The sequence below is a fragment of the Anabas testudineus genome, chromosome 6, assembly GCF_900324465.2.
Source record: "Anabas testudineus chromosome 6, fAnaTes1.2, whole genome shotgun sequence".
NCBI classification, from domain to species: domain Eukaryota; kingdom Metazoa; phylum Chordata; class Actinopteri; order Anabantiformes; family Anabantidae; genus Anabas; species Anabas testudineus.
Window position 1 is genome coordinate 24,215,258 of NC_046615.1, and position 19,293 is coordinate 24,234,550.

Consider the following 19,293-nt stretch of genomic DNA (forward strand, 5'->3'; position numbering starts at 1 on the left):
GCCCGGAACCGAGTCCACATCAGCACAGTGCTCTTATTCTTCCACTAAAGCCTCACTGACAACAGGAGGATTTGGAGGCTGCAGCTCGGATGTTTGCTGACAACAATCCTCTCAGACTGTGGTCAAAACATGAAAGTAAAGTTTAAAAAGACTCAGCGGAAATCCACGGCGATGAATCATCACAGAGTATCCCGTCAGATGAGATCAGAGACTTAAAGGTCTGGAAAAGAAACTTGGACTTAGTGTTACATAACACCCAACGGAACCACGAGTTCTCACACTTCATTTTAAACTCGGATGCAGTACATATACTCACTGGAAAAGCACATACGCATGCAGCAGATCAGTAATCTGATTACTCCTCGCAGCTCAAACTGGACCAACTACAGGTCACTAGTTAGTTTCAGTGCAGCACATTCACACGACTTCCAGCGGCACGTCAGCACGTGGGTGACGTGGTTACAGATGGAGAGCTCCACAGAGAGGCTTCAGAACCCTGGGTTCTGCTGCAGGAAAACTCAACGCAGGTCGGTTCTGAATGTTTGTCACTGTCACACAGGACGGTCCACATCGTCACCTGTGGGGATCAGTTCTGGACACAGGTGAAGAGAGGAGCTGTCACCTCTCAGGGATCCATGTTCTTCTTGGAGCTCCCCCTGGTGGGCCGGAGGGGGAGGAGGCCTCCTGGTGAGGCAGGTTCGGGGTGCAGCTGCAGAACCTCAAGGGTAGGAGGCGGTTCTGTGAGACGACACAGAAAGCAGGTCTGACCCACACCGAGTTCAGGGGCTGTTGGACTCTTTGTGGTGGTTCTGGTCTGTTTGTGGTTCTGGTCTATTTGTGGTGGTTCTGGTCTGTTGGTGGTTCTGGTCTGTTGGTGGTTCTGGTCTGTTGGTGGTTCTGGTCTGTTTGTGGTGGTTCTGGTCCGTTGGTGGTTTTGGTCCGTTGGTGGTTCTGGTCTATTTGTGGTGGTTCTGGTCCGTTGGTGGTTCTGGTCTGTTGGTGGTTCTGGTCCGTTGGTGGTTCTGGTCCGTTGGTGGTTCTGGTCCGTTGGTGGTTCTGGTCCGTTGGTGGTTCTGGTCTGTTGGTGGTTCTGGTCCGTTGGTGGTTCTGGTCTGTTGGTGGTTCTGGTCTGTTTGTGGTGGTTCTGGTCCGTTGGTGGTTTTGGTCTGTTGGTGGTTCTGGTCTGTTGGTGGTTCTGGTCTGTTTGTGGTTCTGGTCTGTTGGTGGTTCTGGTCCGTTGGTCGTTGTTCTGGTCTGTTTGTGGTTCTGGTCTGTTGGTGGTTCTGGTCTGTTTGTGGTTCTGGTCTGTTGGTGGTTCTGGTCTGTTGGTGGTTCTGGTCTGTTTGTGGTTCTGGTCTATTTGTGGTGGTTCAGGTCCGTTGGTGGTTCTGGTCTGTTTGTGGTTCTGGTCTGTTTGTGGTTCAGGTCCGTTGGTCGTTGTTGTAGTCTGTTTGTGGTTCTGTTCTGTTTGTGGTTCTGGTCTGTTTGTGGTTCTGGTCCGTTGGTGGTTTTGGTCCGTTGGTCGTTGTTGTAGTCTGTTTGTGGTTCTGGTCTGTTTGTGGTTCTGGTCTGTTTGTGGTTCTGGTCTGTTTGTGGTTCTGGTCTGTTTGTGGTGGTTCTGGTCCGTTGGTGGTTCTGGTCTGTTGGTGGTTCTGGTCTGTTGGTGGTTCTGGTCTGTTGGTGGTTCTGGTCTGTTTGTGGTGGTTCTGGTCCGTTGGTGGTTCTGGTCCGTTGGTGGTTCTGGTCCGTTGGTGGTTCTGGTCCGTTGGTGGTTCTGGTCTCGTACAGACACTCTGGTTCAGGGTTAAACCATTGTGGGACCGATTTGATTGATCTGTGTCTTCTGTTCTACAAGGATCGGGATCTGGACCTCCGGGTTCGGCAGACTGGAAACCTGGACCCTGTGTCGGTCCACAGAGCTGCAGCAGGTGGTTCTGTCCTTCACTTCAGTACCTGACTAACCCGTCATGATGGGGCTCATTACGTCACGCCCGTGACGTCCTCCGGGGGCGGAGCATGCGGGGCGCCTCGTCCAAACATCCCGCGCGCAGCGAGCGGTGCGCGAGAAGCACCTGAGCAGAGGTGAAGGCAGCTCGCGACTCCCGGAACTCTCTCTCTTCCGCTTCGTTTTCGGAACCATGTGGGCGCGAGCTGTTCTGTGCGCGGCGCTGCTGTGCGCGCTCTGCCCGGCGGGGAGGACGGAAGCCGGGAGGGACGAGAGACAGGTCCAGGTCCAGGACCAGCGGACCCCCAACAGACTGGTTCGGCCTTACTTTGTTACCTTTACTATATGAAGTAGACTAGAGGTCCAGGTCCAGGTCCAGGACCAGCGGACCCCCTTTGTTACCTTTACTATATGAAGTAGACTAGAGGTCCAGGTCCAGGACCAGCGGACCCCCTTTGTTACCTTTACTATATGAAGTAGACTAGAGGTCCAGGTCCAGGACCAGGACCAGCGGACCCCCTTTGTTACCTTTACTATATGAAGTAGACTAGAGGTCCAGGTCCAGGTCCAGGACCAGCGGACCCCCTTTGTTACCTTTACTATATGAAGTAGACTAGAGGTCCAGGTCCAGGTCCAGCGGACCCCCTTTGTTACCTTTACTATATGAAGTAGACTAGAGGTCCAGGACCAGGACCAGCGGACCCCCTTTGTTACCTTTACTATATGAAGTAGACTAGAGGTCCAGGTCCAGGACCAGCGGACCCCCTTTGTTACCTTTACTATATGAAGTAGACTAGAGGTCCAGGTCCAGGACCAGCGGACCCCCTTTGTTACCTTTACTATATGAAGTAGACTAGAGGTCCAGGTCCAGGACCAGCGGACCCCCTTTGTTACCTTTACTATATGAAGTAGACTAGAGGTCCAGGTCCAGGTCCAGGACCAGCGGACCCCCTTTGTTACCTTTACTATATGAAGTAGACTAGAGGTCCAGGTCCAGGTCCAGGACCAGCGGACCCCCTTTGTTACCTTTACTATATGAAGTAGACTAGAGGTCCAGGTCCAGGTCCAGCGGACCCCCTTTGTTACCTTTACTATATGAAGTAGACTAGAGGTCCAGGTCCAGGTCCAGGACCAGCGGACCCCCTTTGTTACCTTTACTATATGAAGTAGACTAGAGGTCCAGGTCCAGGTCCAGGACCAGCGGACCCCCTTTGTTACCTTTACTATATGAAGTAGACTAGAGGTCCAGGTCCAGGTCCAGGACCAGCGGACCCCCTTTGTTACCTTTACTATATGAAGTAGACTAGAGGTCCAGGTCCAGGTCCAGGACCAGCGGACCCCCTTTGTTACCTTTACTAGAGGTTCAGGTGTTCTGTGGTTTAAATAGTGTGATAATTAGAACTACTGATGGTGGAAGGTGTGAAGATAATATAATATTATCAAGTACAGATGTGATATAGTTTTAGAATTAAGTATAATATAAAACTAGAATGAAGTACATCACTTATTATAAAACTAGAATGAAGTACATCACTTATTATAAAACTAGAATGAAGTACATCACTTATTATAAAACTAGAATGAAGTACATCACTTATTATAAAACTAGAATGAAGTACATCACTTATTATAAAACTAGAATGAAGTACATCACTTATTATAAAACTAGAATGAAGTACATCACTTATTATAAAACTAATATGAAAACTGTTTCACACCTTTAATTATTGGTACTGCACGTTTATGTTGTAATTTACTGTAGGAAATTGTTTTTTATCTGCAGCTGCTAAATGTAAAAGTAACTTCTAAATGAGTATGGCGTACAATAAAATACTCTGAATTACCACAGAATTGTCTTTAAGTTAATTACTTGAGTTCCTTTTTAACTGATTTACACGTTAGGTTGATGGAAGACAAAGTCTTACAGAAAGTATTAGCATGACAACACTGAAGCTGAGTGAAGACAATTACAGTGAGTGAAAAATGAGGAAAAAATGAACAGAGTCTGCTGAGAGTGTCACAGGAAAGTGTGACAAAACAGTGAAAACAGTGGTTGATGAGATGCAGTTCTGTTCTCCACTACTGAACTCATATCTGTCAGATTTATGTCTAATGTGTGTGTGTTTTCAGCTTGGTGCTTTGCATGAAGTGCTGGAGAAACTGCAGACGAAGAGGATTAATCCCTGGGAGAAGAAATATGGACAAGTCCCCTCTGTGAGCAATGCAATTAAATACACGTCGCTTGAATACAGTCTGCACACGGACAGTTTTACATTTCCACTAACTCAAGGTTCAGTTTGTGAAACTGTTCTAAATCAGGTTGTTGACGTTTTTCTCTACTTGAATCTGTTCATGAATTAAACTGAACTTGTTGGATTGTGCACAAACCTGATTTATGAGACATGAGGAATCAATGAGGTGGTACTTTTACTTCAACATTATTGATGCATTAACACCTGTTTTATCTTGTATGATCAGATATATGTCATATGTAAAGACACTAATAACACGTACAGTAAAAAGTACTACATTTAGTAATATTTCTATTATTTGAAATATAGTGGGCAACTAAAACTCCTGCTGTGTGTTTTTGTGAAGTGCTCTGTAAACCCTTTGTACTCACCAAAATGCTGCTGCATGTGTGGATCCCATGTGCAGCTCCAGCAGCGTACACACAGTCGTAGAGTCCTGTTTTACTAAACGTGGTTCTTGTCGTCCACAGTGTGACCTCGGGGAGCACTGTGCCGTCAGGAAAGGATCTCGAATCGGGAAGATGTGCGACTGTCCCCGAGGAGCTTTCTGTAACTTCTTCCTGCTCAAGTGCTTATGAGCAAATCAGAAACACAGCAAGAGTATATTTTTTCCAAATATATATATGATGTAAAGTAGCCTTTAGAGCCTTTATGTGAAGATATTTTTGTCCACTTCTGTGTGAACATTAAAGGTGTTTTATCTTGCTTCTTTCCAACGACTCATTTGTTTTACCCAGTTTGTCTTAAAGCTTTTTTTTGAAGGGAACCAGTAAGTTCAGGCTTGTTGGTTTTTAGTAAACCTGAGAGAGTGAGACCTCTGTCCTTCAACATCTTCACCATTTCAAAGTGATTTGCTATCATCAGTCCTCCTCCTCTCCCTCAGTCGTCTATTAATTCCACTTTGGCTTAAACAGTGACTGATAGTGTGATCTGACTCCGATGGACCTTGGATTTGACCTCTAATCTCAATAGAAGTTATTCTGGGTTCTTTAGTTACCATTTGTATTTTTGCTCCTATGTCCACGTCCTGGGAGGTTGGCTTCAGTCCTGTGGACCTTCAACGTCTGAATTATATGTGCAACTGTAGTCACGGGAACATCGAGCTGCTTGGAGATGGTCTTACAGTCTTTACCTTTAACATGTTTGTCTATCATTTTTCTTTCTAATCTCCTGAGACGACTCTCTCTGTAGTTTTCTGTGGTCCATGTTCAGTGTGGTTCACACCATGATACCAAACAGCACAGTGACCACGTTTCACCCTTTAAATGAACAGACTGACTAATTACAAGTGTGAAGACACTAATTACAGGACACCCTTTAGATTAACAGGGTCAAATTATTTAATATCTTTTCTAGGGAACCATCATTTATGTAGAGACCCGTTTCATTTGTGGTTTTTTTTTTTTATTTGAACACAACTTCTGTCGTAACGTCTGATTTTTATTTTCAGTTTCAAGTTATTTCAGTGACCATTGTGGGTGTTTGTTTCTTTAACAGAGGGGGGATCAACATTTGTCCACGTCCATTTTAACCCAGAAATTTCACACATTAAGACATAATACAGCAGACATCTTTGAGATTTGTCTGGTTAAAATGATCACGTCTTTGGCTACAGAGCGATGTTAAAGATCTGGGACATCACTAAAATGTTCATCTGTTTCAGTGATGTCTTTTGTTCATTCGTTCTGATTTCTGGTTTAATTTTTATTTTGATAATTTTTGGCATCAAAAGAGGTGGACTCTAAATAAAATTGAACTGTCAAGTCAGTATTCCATTTAGGAAGAATGTAAAGAAAACTACATTTATAGACGTTTATTAGCTGAATATTTAAAAATTTTATTAGAACGAGGAAACATTTGGCTGTAATGTTGATGTTGAGCTCTAATTTAGGGTCATGTTCTTGTATTTTTGTACTATATATGTTTTTTGCAATTGTCGCCATTTTGATTCTATCATTTAAAAAAACCCTTTAAACCAGAATAAAAGTGTCGACTTTACTCAGGATCTAAATTGTTAATTTATTGTGCAGAGAGAAAGAAACCTTTGTTCCTCAAGTTGCTGAGGTTAATACCAAGAAAGGTATTAACCTGCGACTACTTCTATCACCACCTCTGTGACGGATCAACCCACAGACCGAACGTGCTTCAAAACACCAAAACCCAACAGACTAACAGCATAGTTTGTGTTTTAATTTATTCCTACACACTCCTGCGTTTACATGTTAACATGTATGTTAACAGAAAAGATAATTAACACCAATGAAGATGTGAACAAATCACCAGTCCTGCACAGCAGAGCGTTTTTGTCCCAAAGGGTTTTATTAGAAGATACTTTACAGACGTCTAGACTCCTCGGGGCTGCTTGAAGTTCATGCCGACGGTGGGCTGGGTGACCTGCAGGTTGGACAGACTGCCGAAGTCCTGGAGGGCACAAGAGAAACTGGTCTGAGAACAGCATCATGAGACAAAAAGACAAGTGCAGATGTTAGAGAAACATCTGTCTGAGAGCGCCAGGGTCTGACAGGAACTGAGTTTCCTTCAGACACGGGAAAGGCTATCAGGTTCATCTTCCTGTACTATCAATGACCTGGCAACAGAGACGCCATGATCACTTTCGATACAGGGTGGAGGACGAGGAAGTTGCGGCTACAACAGGAGGCTCCACTGATACACAAGTGTAAACAACAAATGAAATGATCTGTTAACTAACAGCCGGACTCAAGTAGAGTCCAACAGTGGTTAACTGATGCACGACAGCAATAAAGCAGATTTATATGATACTCTCCTGTAGCATCACAGATCAGTGGGGCGCAGCTCGTATTCATAGCCAGAAACTATTCTGTGCGTCTAGCAGTAACCACCTGGATCAGCTCTTAGTACAGTTAATTGTGTTTTAATCACCACCTGTAACTGTGTTCAGTGTTTTCAGTTTACCTTGAGGTAAAGGAAACTTATAAAACATCTAAACAGATTAGTTTTAAACACTTCTTCACATCTTCTAACAACTGTCTTTCCAAATTGTTGCCTCCAATGAGACCCTCAATCTGCAGTTACACTTTCCCCAGATTCTCTCTGTCGATGCCGTTTACAAACTTGTACCAAGGCCTGATTCAGACATAAAATCCCATTATGTTACAGACCATCAATAAGCAGCATCTTAACGCCTCATTACTGCAGACACTCGGATGCTTCAGCATTAAAACTGTTTAAACATGGAACATGAAACACTGAGTCTGGTCTGGTCTCTACCCCGTTACTGATGAAGCAGTGGTAACAGTAGTTAATGTAGTATTCTGACTACTACTGTCCTGTTAAGAGACTCACCAGCAGCTTCAGCATCTCCTTGGTGTCGGGATCTACTTCAATCAGCTCCTGGTCCAGAGCAGATACCTGCACAGGTGAACACACAGAAACAAGTTACACAAATGATCCGAATACTTTAAGTCATGTCATCCATATCTTCACCTTCTCTCTGATGACTGAACAGGTCACAGAGTGTTTGACCAAACAGACATTTTCTTTAACTGAACATTAGACAGTGATGTTGATGTTCTTTAAGGACTAAAACAATTTCTGGTACCAGCTCCATAGATGTGAAATTAACATATGATGGTTCTGCATTGAGGAAACTTGTGCAGGTCTCACTGCTTTTTCTAACTAACAAATGTTATTAAAGACAAAATAACTAATGTTTCTTTGTTTAAAGCTGCAACTAATGATTAGTTTTATTACTGATTTCTCTGCCAAATAGACTTTGAATTAACAGAAATCATGCTCATCATAAAAGGCGACATCTGCAAATGTCTTGTTTTATCGGACAAAGAAAAACAGCAGGTAAAAACTGAGAATTCCCAACTCAACAACAATTATCAAACGAGCTAAAGATTAAAAGTCGACTCTGGCACCTTGTGTTTAAAATCTGTAAAATTATGTACATCAAATGTTGAACACTGAAAACAGATTCCGAGAAAATAATGTTGCTTCACACTGTATCAGCTGACAGAATGTGTTGGCTGTAAATTTGTCTGAGAGCTCCAGGGTTCAAAAGGAACCAACAATCCTTCAAACACGGGAAAATGCTCCCAGGTTATTGTTCCTGTACTATCAATGACCTGGCTACAGAGACGCCATGATCACTTTCGATACAGGGGATAAGAAAACCAGCACAACAGATACATCTGTGATGTGTTTACAGACTCTCAGATGGGCTGATAGACACATGGAGAAATTATGATTTAAACAACACGTGTGCATTTACAAAGAACATCAGTGTTCTTCATGAACACAGAAAAACCAAACACACTCAAATGAGCAGCAGCATCAACACCAGCTTAAAGATTTACTACATCACATCTGTCTCAGTTTCATTGCCCAGTTGTTAATAACATCTCTACGCATACTGTAACTCCCCACTGGTGCAGCTATGAACCTGCTCCTGAAATCCTTACGATTCTGTACAAATAATAATAATAATGACATTGAGCTAGCCGGGCACTAAAAGCCCAGAACGTGACAGAATACTGCTGTGGTGATGCATTCACTGACCTCTGGTACATAGTTGTCCCTCCTCTCTCTCTCCTCCTCCTGCAGTTTGATGGAGATTCCTCTGACTGGACCCCTCTGGATCCTCTTCATCAGATGTGTCACATACCTGCAGCAACAGAGAAATGTAGAGTTTCATTATCACAGAAAACTGCTGTAGCTCACGGGGAGACGTCAAAACAGCTGCAACTCACCAATGTTATCACTACCATCTGAAAAAAGCTGTTAAAAACAGCCATAATGAAGCCATTTACCTTGTCAGAGACTGACAACACATCTTTCTTCCCCATTTACTACCTACATGTTGAGTTTTTAGAATGTTTTTAGCATTTTTGCTGGAATATAAAATAATGGATAATTACAACAGATTAACAACAACAAAATGACATGATCACATTAAAGGCAGTGAAAGTTTGTCTGAGAGCGCCAGGGTCTGACAGGAACCAAGTTTCCTTCAGACACGGGAAAGGCTCTCAGGTTCATTTTCCTGTACTATCAATGACCTGGCAACAGGAACGCCATGATCACTTTCGATACAGGGTGGAGGACACTGAACACCTGCTGGACTCACCCGGCGATCTTGTTACGGAGCTTCTTGCTGGGGATGATGGCGATCTCCTCACACACCCTCTTGTTGGTGTGGAAGTCGTTTCCCAGCCGGGTGTAGTATTTCTCGATGATGACCCTGGCGGCCTTCTTCACCGTCTTGGTCCTGACTCGTCCCTGCAGACAGACCATACATTTAACATAATCCAGTCTTGATCACGCTAAGAGAAACGATTACAACTCACGTAAACATCTAATGAACTCTGAGTTTCACTGATTTAATAGTTTTATGGTTTTTAATATTCATGCAGACACCTGACTGTGGTTTTACAACACACCCTGAACCTCTCCTTTGACACAAGTCAGTCTTCTACAGACTTCAGCTGCTTCGTCCTGGAGTCACATTAACACAGTTCCAAACTAAAATTATCCATTGAATTTGGGATGGGATTTTGGCTTTAGTTTGGCATCAGAGTGGTGACACTTATTGAGCTGTAAATCTTCAAACCAGGTGATATAATCATTATTATATGACTTATTCTAGGCCGATAATCCTGGACCCTTCCCTACCTCTACACCTGACCTATTCACCAGATACAACGAAGGATCCAGTCGGTTTCTTCTTTGCACTTTAGAGAAATAAGCCAAGACTCGTTTTCAGCAGAACAAGCCGTTTTTAAAAACAGTAGTATTATTATTAAGCTCAGTTACTAAAGCTCCTGCACATCAACTGTGTGAAGCGTTAGCTACGATCACGACTGAGAAGGAAGCTAATTCCCGGTTTCGCCATTGATGCTAACTAACGCAGACTGTCAGACAGACAAGTTAGTACTTTAGACACGTTAACGACCTGTATTCACACTGACAGAACAACATTACTATGCTGTTACCGTCCAGTTTAACCTGTGAAACCAAAATAAGAAACGCGGTTCATTCAGGTCGGACACGGCTCCACTCCGCCTCCCCCGTTAGCATCAGCAGTCCGCTACAACACTACAAATAAACCGCTCTGTTTGTATCATCTAACGTCAATACTAAGGATATTAGTGTAAATACACACTCCGGTATCTGATGAAGTTATTACTGGGAACTAAAAGCCCTGAATACAGTAGGATTGGCGCAGATAGTTCACGTAGACAAATGGAAATTACCCACCATGTTGGATCGGCCTGGCAGAAGAGGACAAGCAGACTTCCGGTGGAAGTTTAAATGGGCAGACGGAAGTCCAGAGCAGAGACACTCGCTGCTGCTCCGCCCCCCGACGGCCGGAGGCTGCAACTACAACAACAAGCGCTAATAATAAAAGAGTCAGGTAAAGGACTAGAAACACACAAAACGGATTAAATTAAGATTCAAAAAGACATAATACAGCTAATGTACAAAACAACTGCTATGACACAAGCACAAAAAGAGGAAAAACTACTAAAAAAACTAACTACAGTGAAATGCTGAATTACCACAAAGAGACACAAATGGCCAGGACCCTCAAAATGACTACAAGGAGATCAATTAGAACTAGAATTAGAAACTTGTTGCAAAATAAGTAAAACTAGACAAAAACTTGAGATTTTTGTGGTTTGTTCACTTGTTTTCTATTTATGGTTTTATTATATATTTTTTATAAGGTAAAGTCGTTATTTTATTAGTCGACTTCTTAGCGTCAGTTCCCCAAACATGTCAGTTTCCTTTTCAGCTTGTACAGAAAACTAACATGAAGCAGAAATAAATGATTTAAGGATAATAAAAATATGTATTCAGATTGTTTGTCTTTTACCTTTAAAGTACGTCAGTGTTACTGCAGCCTATTTGGTTTCAGATCAGTAGGGTTCCCTACATGTTGTCCTGTGATGTGATGCAGGTTAAAATGTCAGACATCACTAATCCTCACCAAATTGGTGTAGACAGAAGGTGCTTCTTCTGCTTCATATCATTAAAATTACAAGAGGCAAGAAGATTTAAAAAACAAATCAGACGTAAAGGCTTTTATTACTGAGAGGTTATTGCAGAAATACATTCAGGTGATTCTCATCTTTATACTACAAACAGCTCTGTGTTCAGAGGACATTCCTGCAGTGTTTCAAAAACACTAAAAAGATCAGATTAATAAAAGTCATATTAATAAAACATAACAGCCAGCGAGCAGATAAACAGACTGTCTAACACTTCTGGCTCCTAGGTGAAAACAAAAAACAGTTAATAGCTAATAAAGTCATACTTTTTCAAAGAGAATGAAGCTTCTCTTCAATAACAAAGATAATATTTATAATTTAAAGGTTTTCGATGAAATATTATTCTGTTAAGTACAAAATGAAATCTGTAAAATACAGAAAAAAAAACACTGAACTTTCTTTTTAAAAGTGAGAAGTCAAACTGTTTTTGTGCTTCCTCACATCGTCTTTATTCACTGTAAGCTCTGTAAAAGTAGACAAAAAACATTTCCAATAATAATATTATGTTGTCTGCACACATACACACACACACACCTATTATTTGATTAATGTAAAGATACACTCGACTTGTTTTACTGTGTTTTATCACCTACAGGAGTTAGGTCTATAGTTTTTTTAATTAAAGGGACAGTGCAACATTTTGGGGAAATCTCTTCTTTCCTCTGGTGTCTGGATCCATTTCTCGTGGTTTTTCCTGATGGTTTATCGATTAGTGAATAGAAACCAGTGATGTTGGCGTTATCCTGTGCATTTGTTGTTTACTTATGTATATATTGTTTCCACTATATCTGCATTTAAATATGTTTTAATATGTTTTTTAAAAGTCTGTCCTGTGAACATAAAGCCGCTAGATATTTATCACCACAACAGACACTAACTGAGAAAACAAATTAATGATCCATAAACTTAGTTTCTAGGAGACAGGGTTGGTCTGTAAAGTGCAGTGTACTGTGATGAGACTGGGGGGATCCAGCTGCCCTGGTTCTGTAACAAACATTTAAAACTCACTGATGAAAGTAGTAGAACCATCAATTTGCACTTTAGTTACATGCTGAACGTTTCTTGGTTCTGGGCAGTAATTTCATTAAATCTTAACTGGTTGTTCAGAAATTCCCCAGAGAGAAGAAATGATCAGGACACATCACATTAGTCTCTATAAAGCAGAAATCAGTTACTCTACAAGTTTATTTGAAACTACAGATTACCCTAGAAGTACGCAGATACTGTTCAAAGTAGAACCTGAAACCTGAACCTGACATAATGCGGCTGAATTTTTTAAGTGAGTATAATCGTGGAAACGTGCAAAATGTGAAAGACAAGAGCGTTTAGTTTTGTGCAAGAAATGCAGCTTAAAGCCTTAAAGGGAACTCTCTGGCATGTAAGACATTTCCAGCTGAGTCTCAGGGCAGAAAAAAGTGCTCTACAGTAGAAGTTATGGCCGTACTTTCCTTTATAACCGAGTCCTGTATGTGTGGGAAAAGTGCAAAGAAGAAGAAGCTGCATTTATCTAAAACACCCCCACCTACCACAGACAGGTGTGCTGGACTTGGACAGTGGTACAGTTGTCATCACTATGTAAAACTCCACACTGATGTGAAGCCTAACAGTCAGGATGTGCAGACTGTCAGCTTTAATTAACTGGTTTGGTCTGCCTTCAGCAGGTGAAACGCAGCTCAGCTGGCTTCAGATTGGGTGACTGACTTGGTGATTGGATAACATTGCAGCGGTTCCTTCTTTCTTTCTCACTTCATATTAACAACAGATTCCAAATGCAACAACCCAAACACAGTGTACACTTAAAGCAAAGCAAAGCCTGTAGAAGGCTGTGTCACCTTAATAGTTGTAAACTGTCTCAGTGGGTTTTGGTGTTAAACATTCACATCTTAACCTCTTGGTTAAGATGTGACTGATGAAAACTGCGTCACTGTCCAAATACTTAGACTGTATCTGATTTGGATGTTTGTTGTCACGGTAACGGCAGAGGAACCAGCACATCCACATAGGTGATGGGAAAGAGTCCCGATCGGCCAGCGAGCTCACCCTCAAACCAGTTGGTGTCAACCTGACTTCTGAGGACGATGACGTCGCCCTCGCTGAAGCTCAGCTCGCCATCGTGGTTTGGATGGAAGGAGTACAACGCTCTGCAACAGGGCTGATCCAGGACCAGCTGACTGTCAGCTGGGTGAGACATAAACAGTGATTTAGTATCTTTATAGACACATTCTAACATTCAGTGTATTTGTAGCTGTGTGATTATCTGTTGTTTTCATGTCTAATTATTCAGTAACTATTAGTAAATATTAAACTGTTGACCTGGTCTAGAAGAGGAAACATACTCAACTAACCCTGAGGTGTCAAATAATTACTGGACATGAAATGATAGAAGAGTAAATCTACTCCTAAAGAGATGATCTCACAACCTATGGCCTGTGAGCAGGAGTCTTCCTGTAAATGGACTCAAGCTTTTCAAAAAACAAAATCACAGTGGAGACATTTTCTTACCGTAACAGGAGATGGGACTCCCGGGCGTGGACGGTAACACTGTGAACTGTGAGCCTACAACACACAAAACCTGCATAATGAAATACTGAATTCCAGTGAGATGTGACAGTAAAATTCAAACAGCAACTAAAAACAACCTGAGGAAACCGCAAACGTCTGGCTGTAAAATCCAACGCTGTTGTTGTGTTCGCTTCTGACTCGGATCTTTCTGGACCTGATCCGTCGCTCGGGTTTGTTACTGGCAGCCGTCAGCCTGTTTTCAACATATACAACACAACAACCGCGGGATCAGGAACTCATCAACTGTCCTACACAGGAAGGTATAACAGGTGCTGGACCCGGGCTCACCTGGCCTGCAGGTTGCCATGGAGACCCAGCAGGATGCGATGGGCGTTGCGGTGAAAGTCGAGCAGCGCTGCGACCAGAGCTGCCAGTCGACTGAGCCGATCCACCTGCAGGAAGAAACACACAGCCTCTTGAATTAAAGTGTTGTTAATCACCAAAGTTAAATTCAGGCAGTCTGGATAAAAAGAGTGTGTGTGATCAATTAACTGACTGATGAAATACAACACGGGACGTTTGTGACGTGTGCGCTTGTTTCACTGTCAACTCACGTCGTTCTGCAGCAGGATGAACATGCTCCTCTCTGCCAGCTCTTTGGACGTGATAAACTTGTCCCAGGACTGTCGCACCTCCTCCTCTGGCGTCTTCCCCTTTCGTCTCCTCTTGTAATCAAAGTCCAGCCGACGACCGTTCAGCTTCTTCAGCTGGTGCTGATCAACACACAGACGCAGCAGCTGGAAATTCTCCATTCACACTTGATGAGTTATGTGTTTCTGGGTACTTGAGAATATTTCTTCAAGTACCATGTCGAATGTACTCAGGAAGTACTCAAGTGTCATGAGCACTGTGTAGAAATACTGTGTTACTGGTAATAGTGCTGCATTCACATGCTGCCTCCTCTCACCCTGATCTCCTTCACCTCTGTGTTGTGGACGTCCTGCAGGGGGTCGATGAAGGTGCGTTTGACGTTAACATCCAGCGCGTCCCTGGCCTGGGCAACCTGCTGCAGAGCTTCACCCACACAGGTCAGAGCTCCACCTGAACAAGAGGATGAATACAGAAAGAAGAAAAGCAGCAAAAGAGTCAAAAGCATCAAAAAAGCATCGACCAAAGTTGTGTCTTTTACTAATTTGATCTGTATTCCCACTAACTGGAGAACTCCAGTGTTGTACTGGAGAAACAAACGCAGACAGATTCCACTCTATCTTAATCAGGATCCTTTGTGACCTGTTGCAGTTAAATGACTTTTTACTACCTTTATTATACTTTCTGAACTGAGAAAGAGCTGCACTGGACCTGATGACACTAAATGAGCCTCACAGGCTCCTGTGAAGCAGTCGTTACCGTAACAGCAGGAGGGAGAACACATCTTAACCTTTTTCTTCTAAAGCATCACGTCATCAGTTTTCAGAAGGGAACGGACATTTTGTCTGCAGCGTGAAGCTCTGTGAATTTTCTGTCTTAGTTTTTGAGTCTGTCAATGTGACATCGTGTGAGTCGAGTCCACACTGAACTACACCCAGCAACAGACCAAATTCAGAGGCAGCTCCGAGCTCCTGGCTGTGGTGCAGCATGCACTCTCCCAGCATGCCCTCTGTCTGCGGGTAACCTGTAGACTTCCCCTGTCCTCGAATCCTGGACACGGTGTTGAGCATGCTCAGTTTGGCTCTGTACGCTAGGAAAACACAGAAGTATCAGCAGCAGGACTTGAATCATTGGCTGCACGTCACACTTCATTGGTGCACTGATAGATTCAGACAGCCCGTCCGTACCTGGGTTTGGTTGGAGGAACTGTGTGGTTCTAGGCAGCAGCTCCAGCAGCACAGCGTGAATCACTGCGACACTCTGCAGAGACACACACGTCAGCCCTGATCAGACCGAGCTCGCTGTGCTGTGTGAGCACAACGCTGACGGTCCCAGTTTTACCTTCTCCATCTTCACAAAGTCCTCGTCCATCTTGGTTCCCTCTGCTCCCATCAGCCGCTCGTTCAGCAGCTGCACAGAGACACAGTCGGGTCCATAAGTATCTGGACAGTGACACACAGTGCAGTACTACACATGGATCCTGAGAGCAGCTGGCTACAGTAAAGATCAGCTTTAACATACTAATACTAATAATACCTACAGACCTGACAGAGCAGTAGTAGTAACAGCAGCTTTACTTTTAGGACAGTATTTGTGGAAAGTACATAAATGTACTGCAGTTCTGTACTTAAGTGCAGTACTTCATGACTCATTTTGTACTTCTGTATACTTCTATTGTACTTTTTAACGAACAGGAACAGAAGTAATAGTAAAAAGCAGTAACTGCTGTAGTAATTCACTGCCAACAGTACTGAGAGTGTAGTAGTACTGGTAGTAATGTCGTAGTAGTACTAATAAACATACAACGCAGTAACTCTAATTAAATCAGGTTCATCCCGATGAAAATATTTGTAGAAGGAAAATAAATGAATCGCTGATGATCAGTGATGTGATGGATCGATATGTGCAGTACTAGGCCCTGTGTCGCAGTACTACCACAGTAGTAGTAGTACTACACCTTCGTCCCTTCATCCCGGTACTGATTTATCCGTTAGAATTCACCTGGCACGGCTCGGTTCGTCCCGGTTACCTGGCTGGCCTTGTGCAGCTGCTTCTTCATCCCGGACACCGACATCTTCAGGACCGAGGATCACATGAACCGCCCCCGGCTGCCGACAGTCACCATCCCGGGTGAGGTGCTCTGTTCCCGGCAGAGAGTGACTGCACCGAGCCGCTCACAGACCGGGAGGCTCCGTGTTCTACAGTTTAAAGCTCCACGGGTTATTATTATAGATATATATATATATATATATATATATATATATATATATATATATATATATATATATATATATATATATATATATATATATATATATATATATATATATTATTATTATTATTATAGCGCATTAACTCTGTTCATTTAACACAGAGGAGTTCTTTTATTTCTTTCTATTATTCTTATTCTATTATTTATCAGCACTTGAACTTTGATTTAAAATGTGGTTATTTTAGCTGTTTTATTAATTGTATGGATTTTATTTCATCTATTAATTCAGATAATACACGAATGAGCCAACACGCGGTGGAAACACAGCTGTTTGATATAAATGACTTTTGACTTTGAATCTATATAAATAACAGAAAACGTTGAGAGAGATTTTTAGTAAAATGTTGGTTCTTTCTGCACATAATATTTTACTGCTGTATTTCTACAGATTTTTATATTTTGAAAACGTTTATTATTAGATTAATTAATTGATTTATTTTTTTGTTACATCTATATGTGTTATATCTATTTAATCATCTGTTTTATTTTAACGGATCCCTTTTATCTTTAGTTGTTCTGTTTTTTAATTTGGGGTTGTTTCCTAATTGGACTTCATTTCCCATGATCAGTAGCGGCACATTTCTATCACATGACTGCAGGAACGTCACATGTCAACATGGCCGCCACCGTCTCCAGCGATGATTTCACCAACCTGCAGCTTCTCCTGAAGGTAAAGATCATTAAAGTGTTTAAACCTTCAGCGGCTGGAGTTAAACTTTATCTTTATCTGTGTTTCTGACTGATTATTTCCTGAATTATTACACTGAAAATAAACATCAGCTGACTATAAAACCGAATCGACCACATTATTTTTATTAAAACACTGAGTTTAGCTGAAAAACTGCAGCATGTGTACATCTGTATGACACAGTAAGAAAAAGCAGCAGCTAAAAATGCTTCTTGTTGTGTGATGGAGGATGTTACCGGTGTTTCTCCTCAGGCTCCGTCTAAAGATGCTGTGAGAGACGTTTGTGTCCAGAGTCACAGAGGTCTGAGTCAGGGGCTCACTGAGACCACAGCGGCCACACTCGGCGTCTCTGCAGCCCAGGCTGCACAGGTAACACACACACACACACACACACACACCTACCTGTGTTTGAGGGTTAAGAACTGGTTGTAGTCAGATGATGAGAACAGATGTTAAAACAATGTTTAATTTAAGAGGTTAGTTATAAATACTAGATGAACTGTGTAGGAATTACAACCATTTCTATTCACAGACTCCTTATTTTAGGTGACCAAACAAATATTCCATCCAATATTCAACACAGATGAAACGTGTGACGATATGAAATTGAAGCTGTGTTTTTCCTCCAGCTCGTCCAGTCTCTCCACGCTCTGTCTCATCACGTCCTCTTCCATAACCTCAGCTCTCCTGATGAGATCCTCGCTCTGTTCCCCGAGACTTTCCACTCGAGCCTGAAGAATCTCATCACAAAGATCCTGCTGGAGAACAGGTCAGCTCCACAGCAACACCAGGAATTTGACCATATTGTGGGAAATTATTAATGAAATTCATGGTTTCAGAGTTTTCAAACACTGAGTTCCCCAGTTAACATTTTTTAAATTTTACTGTTACTACCAGAAGTGAAACTTATACACAACTGATTTATATTTTTCAGTCCGGTGTGGAGGACAGAAGCACTCAGTGATCAGAGTGAGTACATTTGTAGTTTTAATGCAAATGATAAGAGAAAAATAAACTGTTCAGCTGATTTTAGTCTTTAGTCTGTTTTGAACCAAACACTGTGTGTGTGTAGTTTCCCTCCCCCAGCTGAAGGAGCTGGACTGGAGAGTTGACATGATGACGGGTTCAGACTCAGTCAGTCGTATGTCCGTCCCAACCTGCCTGGTTCAGCTAAAGGTGAGTACAAGCCCGAACCAGGTATTGGTGTAGACCCACAGACCACCATGTCTTAACAGAGACTCTGAGACCTAGAGAACAGAGCAGCACGTCCTACCTGAACAACTCGGTGCACTTCACGCTACTTCTCATTCACCCTTTCGCACACAGTGCCACACACTGATGGGGTTCAATGTTTTTGAAAAATGAATGAAGAATCAAACCACCGACCTCCTAACTGCCGGACCACTCTACCTCCTGAGCTACAGCTACTCCTAAATCTCACAAAGTGAGAAGTGTAGGGTGAAGAGTCCAGTGTATCGAACCTGTTATAAATCGCGTGTGTGTCTGTGCCTGATGCTGTGTCGTGTCTCATACAGTACGTGTCACATGTTGGTTTCAGATGGAAGATCCGTGCCCGTCGGCAGCCGGTGAGTCAGTTTCCACGGTGACGGTGGAGCTAAGCAGGGAGTCTCTGGACACCATCCTGGATGGACTGGGACGCATCAGAGACCAACTGTCTGTGGTCGCTGGGAAATAAAGACTCAGAGATGTGGATGAACATGTTTTACACAGTGATTAGTTTCGTTTGAAGCTGTTGTTTAAACCACAGTTATCAGATGATCAGAACGTGATTTGCTATTTTGTATATTGAACAGTTAAACAGTTAAGGGTCCAATGATGAAGTGATGAGTTTTTACACGTTAAACTCCAGATATTGTTCCAGTTTTGCATCAAATGTATGAAAATAAACCCTGAAATTCTCACAGGAGCATTTGTTCTTTATATTTTTA

The 19,293-nt window shown here is 42.5% G+C and overlaps 4 protein-coding genes and 3 non-coding genes across 8 annotated transcripts; 2 read left to right on the forward strand and 5 right to left on the reverse strand.

The window, feature by feature from the left end:
* The first annotated feature begins 2,046 nt into the window (after positions 1-2,046).
* cart2 (cocaine- and amphetamine-regulated transcript 2) lies at positions 2,047-4,886 on the forward strand. The gene is made up of 3 exons (XM_026366023.1): positions 2,047-2,261; positions 4,076-4,159; positions 4,668-4,886. Exons 1-3 carry the CDS (start codon positions 2,139-2,141, stop codon positions 4,773-4,775), a joined length of 315 nt encoding a protein of 104 aa, XP_026221808.1. The 5' UTR covers positions 2,047-2,138; the 3' UTR covers positions 4,776-4,886.
* Positions 4,887-6,495: 1,609 nt separating this feature from the next.
* zgc:114188 (40S ribosomal protein S17) lies at positions 6,496-10,516 on the reverse strand. Of its 2 annotated transcripts, XM_026366600.1 has the most exons (5): positions 10,441-10,516; positions 9,311-9,462; positions 8,743-8,848; positions 7,522-7,587; positions 6,496-6,618 (listed from the first exon to the last, which is right to left on the reverse strand). In XM_026366600.1, exons 1-5 carry the CDS (start codon positions 10,441-10,443, stop codon positions 6,541-6,543), a joined length of 405 nt encoding a protein of 134 aa, XP_026222385.1. In that variant the 5' UTR covers positions 10,444-10,516; the 3' UTR covers positions 6,496-6,540. The 2 variants fall into 2 exon arrangements, with proteins under 2 accessions (XP_026222385.1, XP_026222384.1); XM_026366599.1 differs by lacking the exon at positions 10,441-10,516 and having other exon boundaries at positions 9,311-9,477.
* On the reverse strand, positions 6,696-6,822 carry LOC113166537. Its single transcript, XR_003299203.1, has one exon. It is a non-coding gene; the product is annotated as a small nucleolar RNA SNORA71 (small nucleolar RNA).
* On the reverse strand, positions 8,220-8,347 carry LOC113166536. The gene has a single exon (XR_003299202.1). It is a non-coding gene; the product is annotated as a small nucleolar RNA SNORA71 (small nucleolar RNA).
* Positions 9,154-9,280, reverse strand: LOC113166535. The gene has a single exon (XR_003299201.1). It is a non-coding gene; the product is annotated as a small nucleolar RNA SNORA71 (small nucleolar RNA).
* A 790-nt stretch (positions 10,517-11,306) lies between the features above and the next one.
* sh3gl3b (SH3-domain GRB2-like 3b) lies at positions 11,307-16,520 on the reverse strand. The gene is made up of 10 exons (XM_026365847.1): positions 16,414-16,520; positions 15,726-15,794; positions 15,572-15,644; positions 15,331-15,474; positions 14,704-14,837; positions 14,351-14,509; positions 14,085-14,188; positions 13,874-13,989; positions 13,737-13,790; positions 11,307-13,412 (listed from the first exon to the last, which is right to left on the reverse strand). The coding sequence occupies exons 1-10, from the start codon at positions 16,456-16,458 to the stop codon at positions 13,201-13,203; spliced, it is 1,110 nt and encodes a 369-aa protein (XP_026221632.1). The 5' UTR covers positions 16,459-16,520; the 3' UTR covers positions 11,307-13,200.
* Positions 16,521-17,217: 697 nt separating this feature from the next.
* On the forward strand, positions 17,218-19,268 carry commd9 (COMM domain containing 9). Its single transcript, XM_026365638.1, is given in 7 exon segments — positions 17,218-17,255; positions 17,257-17,326; positions 17,597-17,713; positions 17,974-18,113; positions 18,279-18,313; positions 18,417-18,520; positions 18,903-19,268. Coding segments are annotated over 7 exon segments (642 nt in total). The 3' UTR covers positions 19,041-19,268.
* Positions 19,269-19,293: the final 25 nt, after the last annotated feature.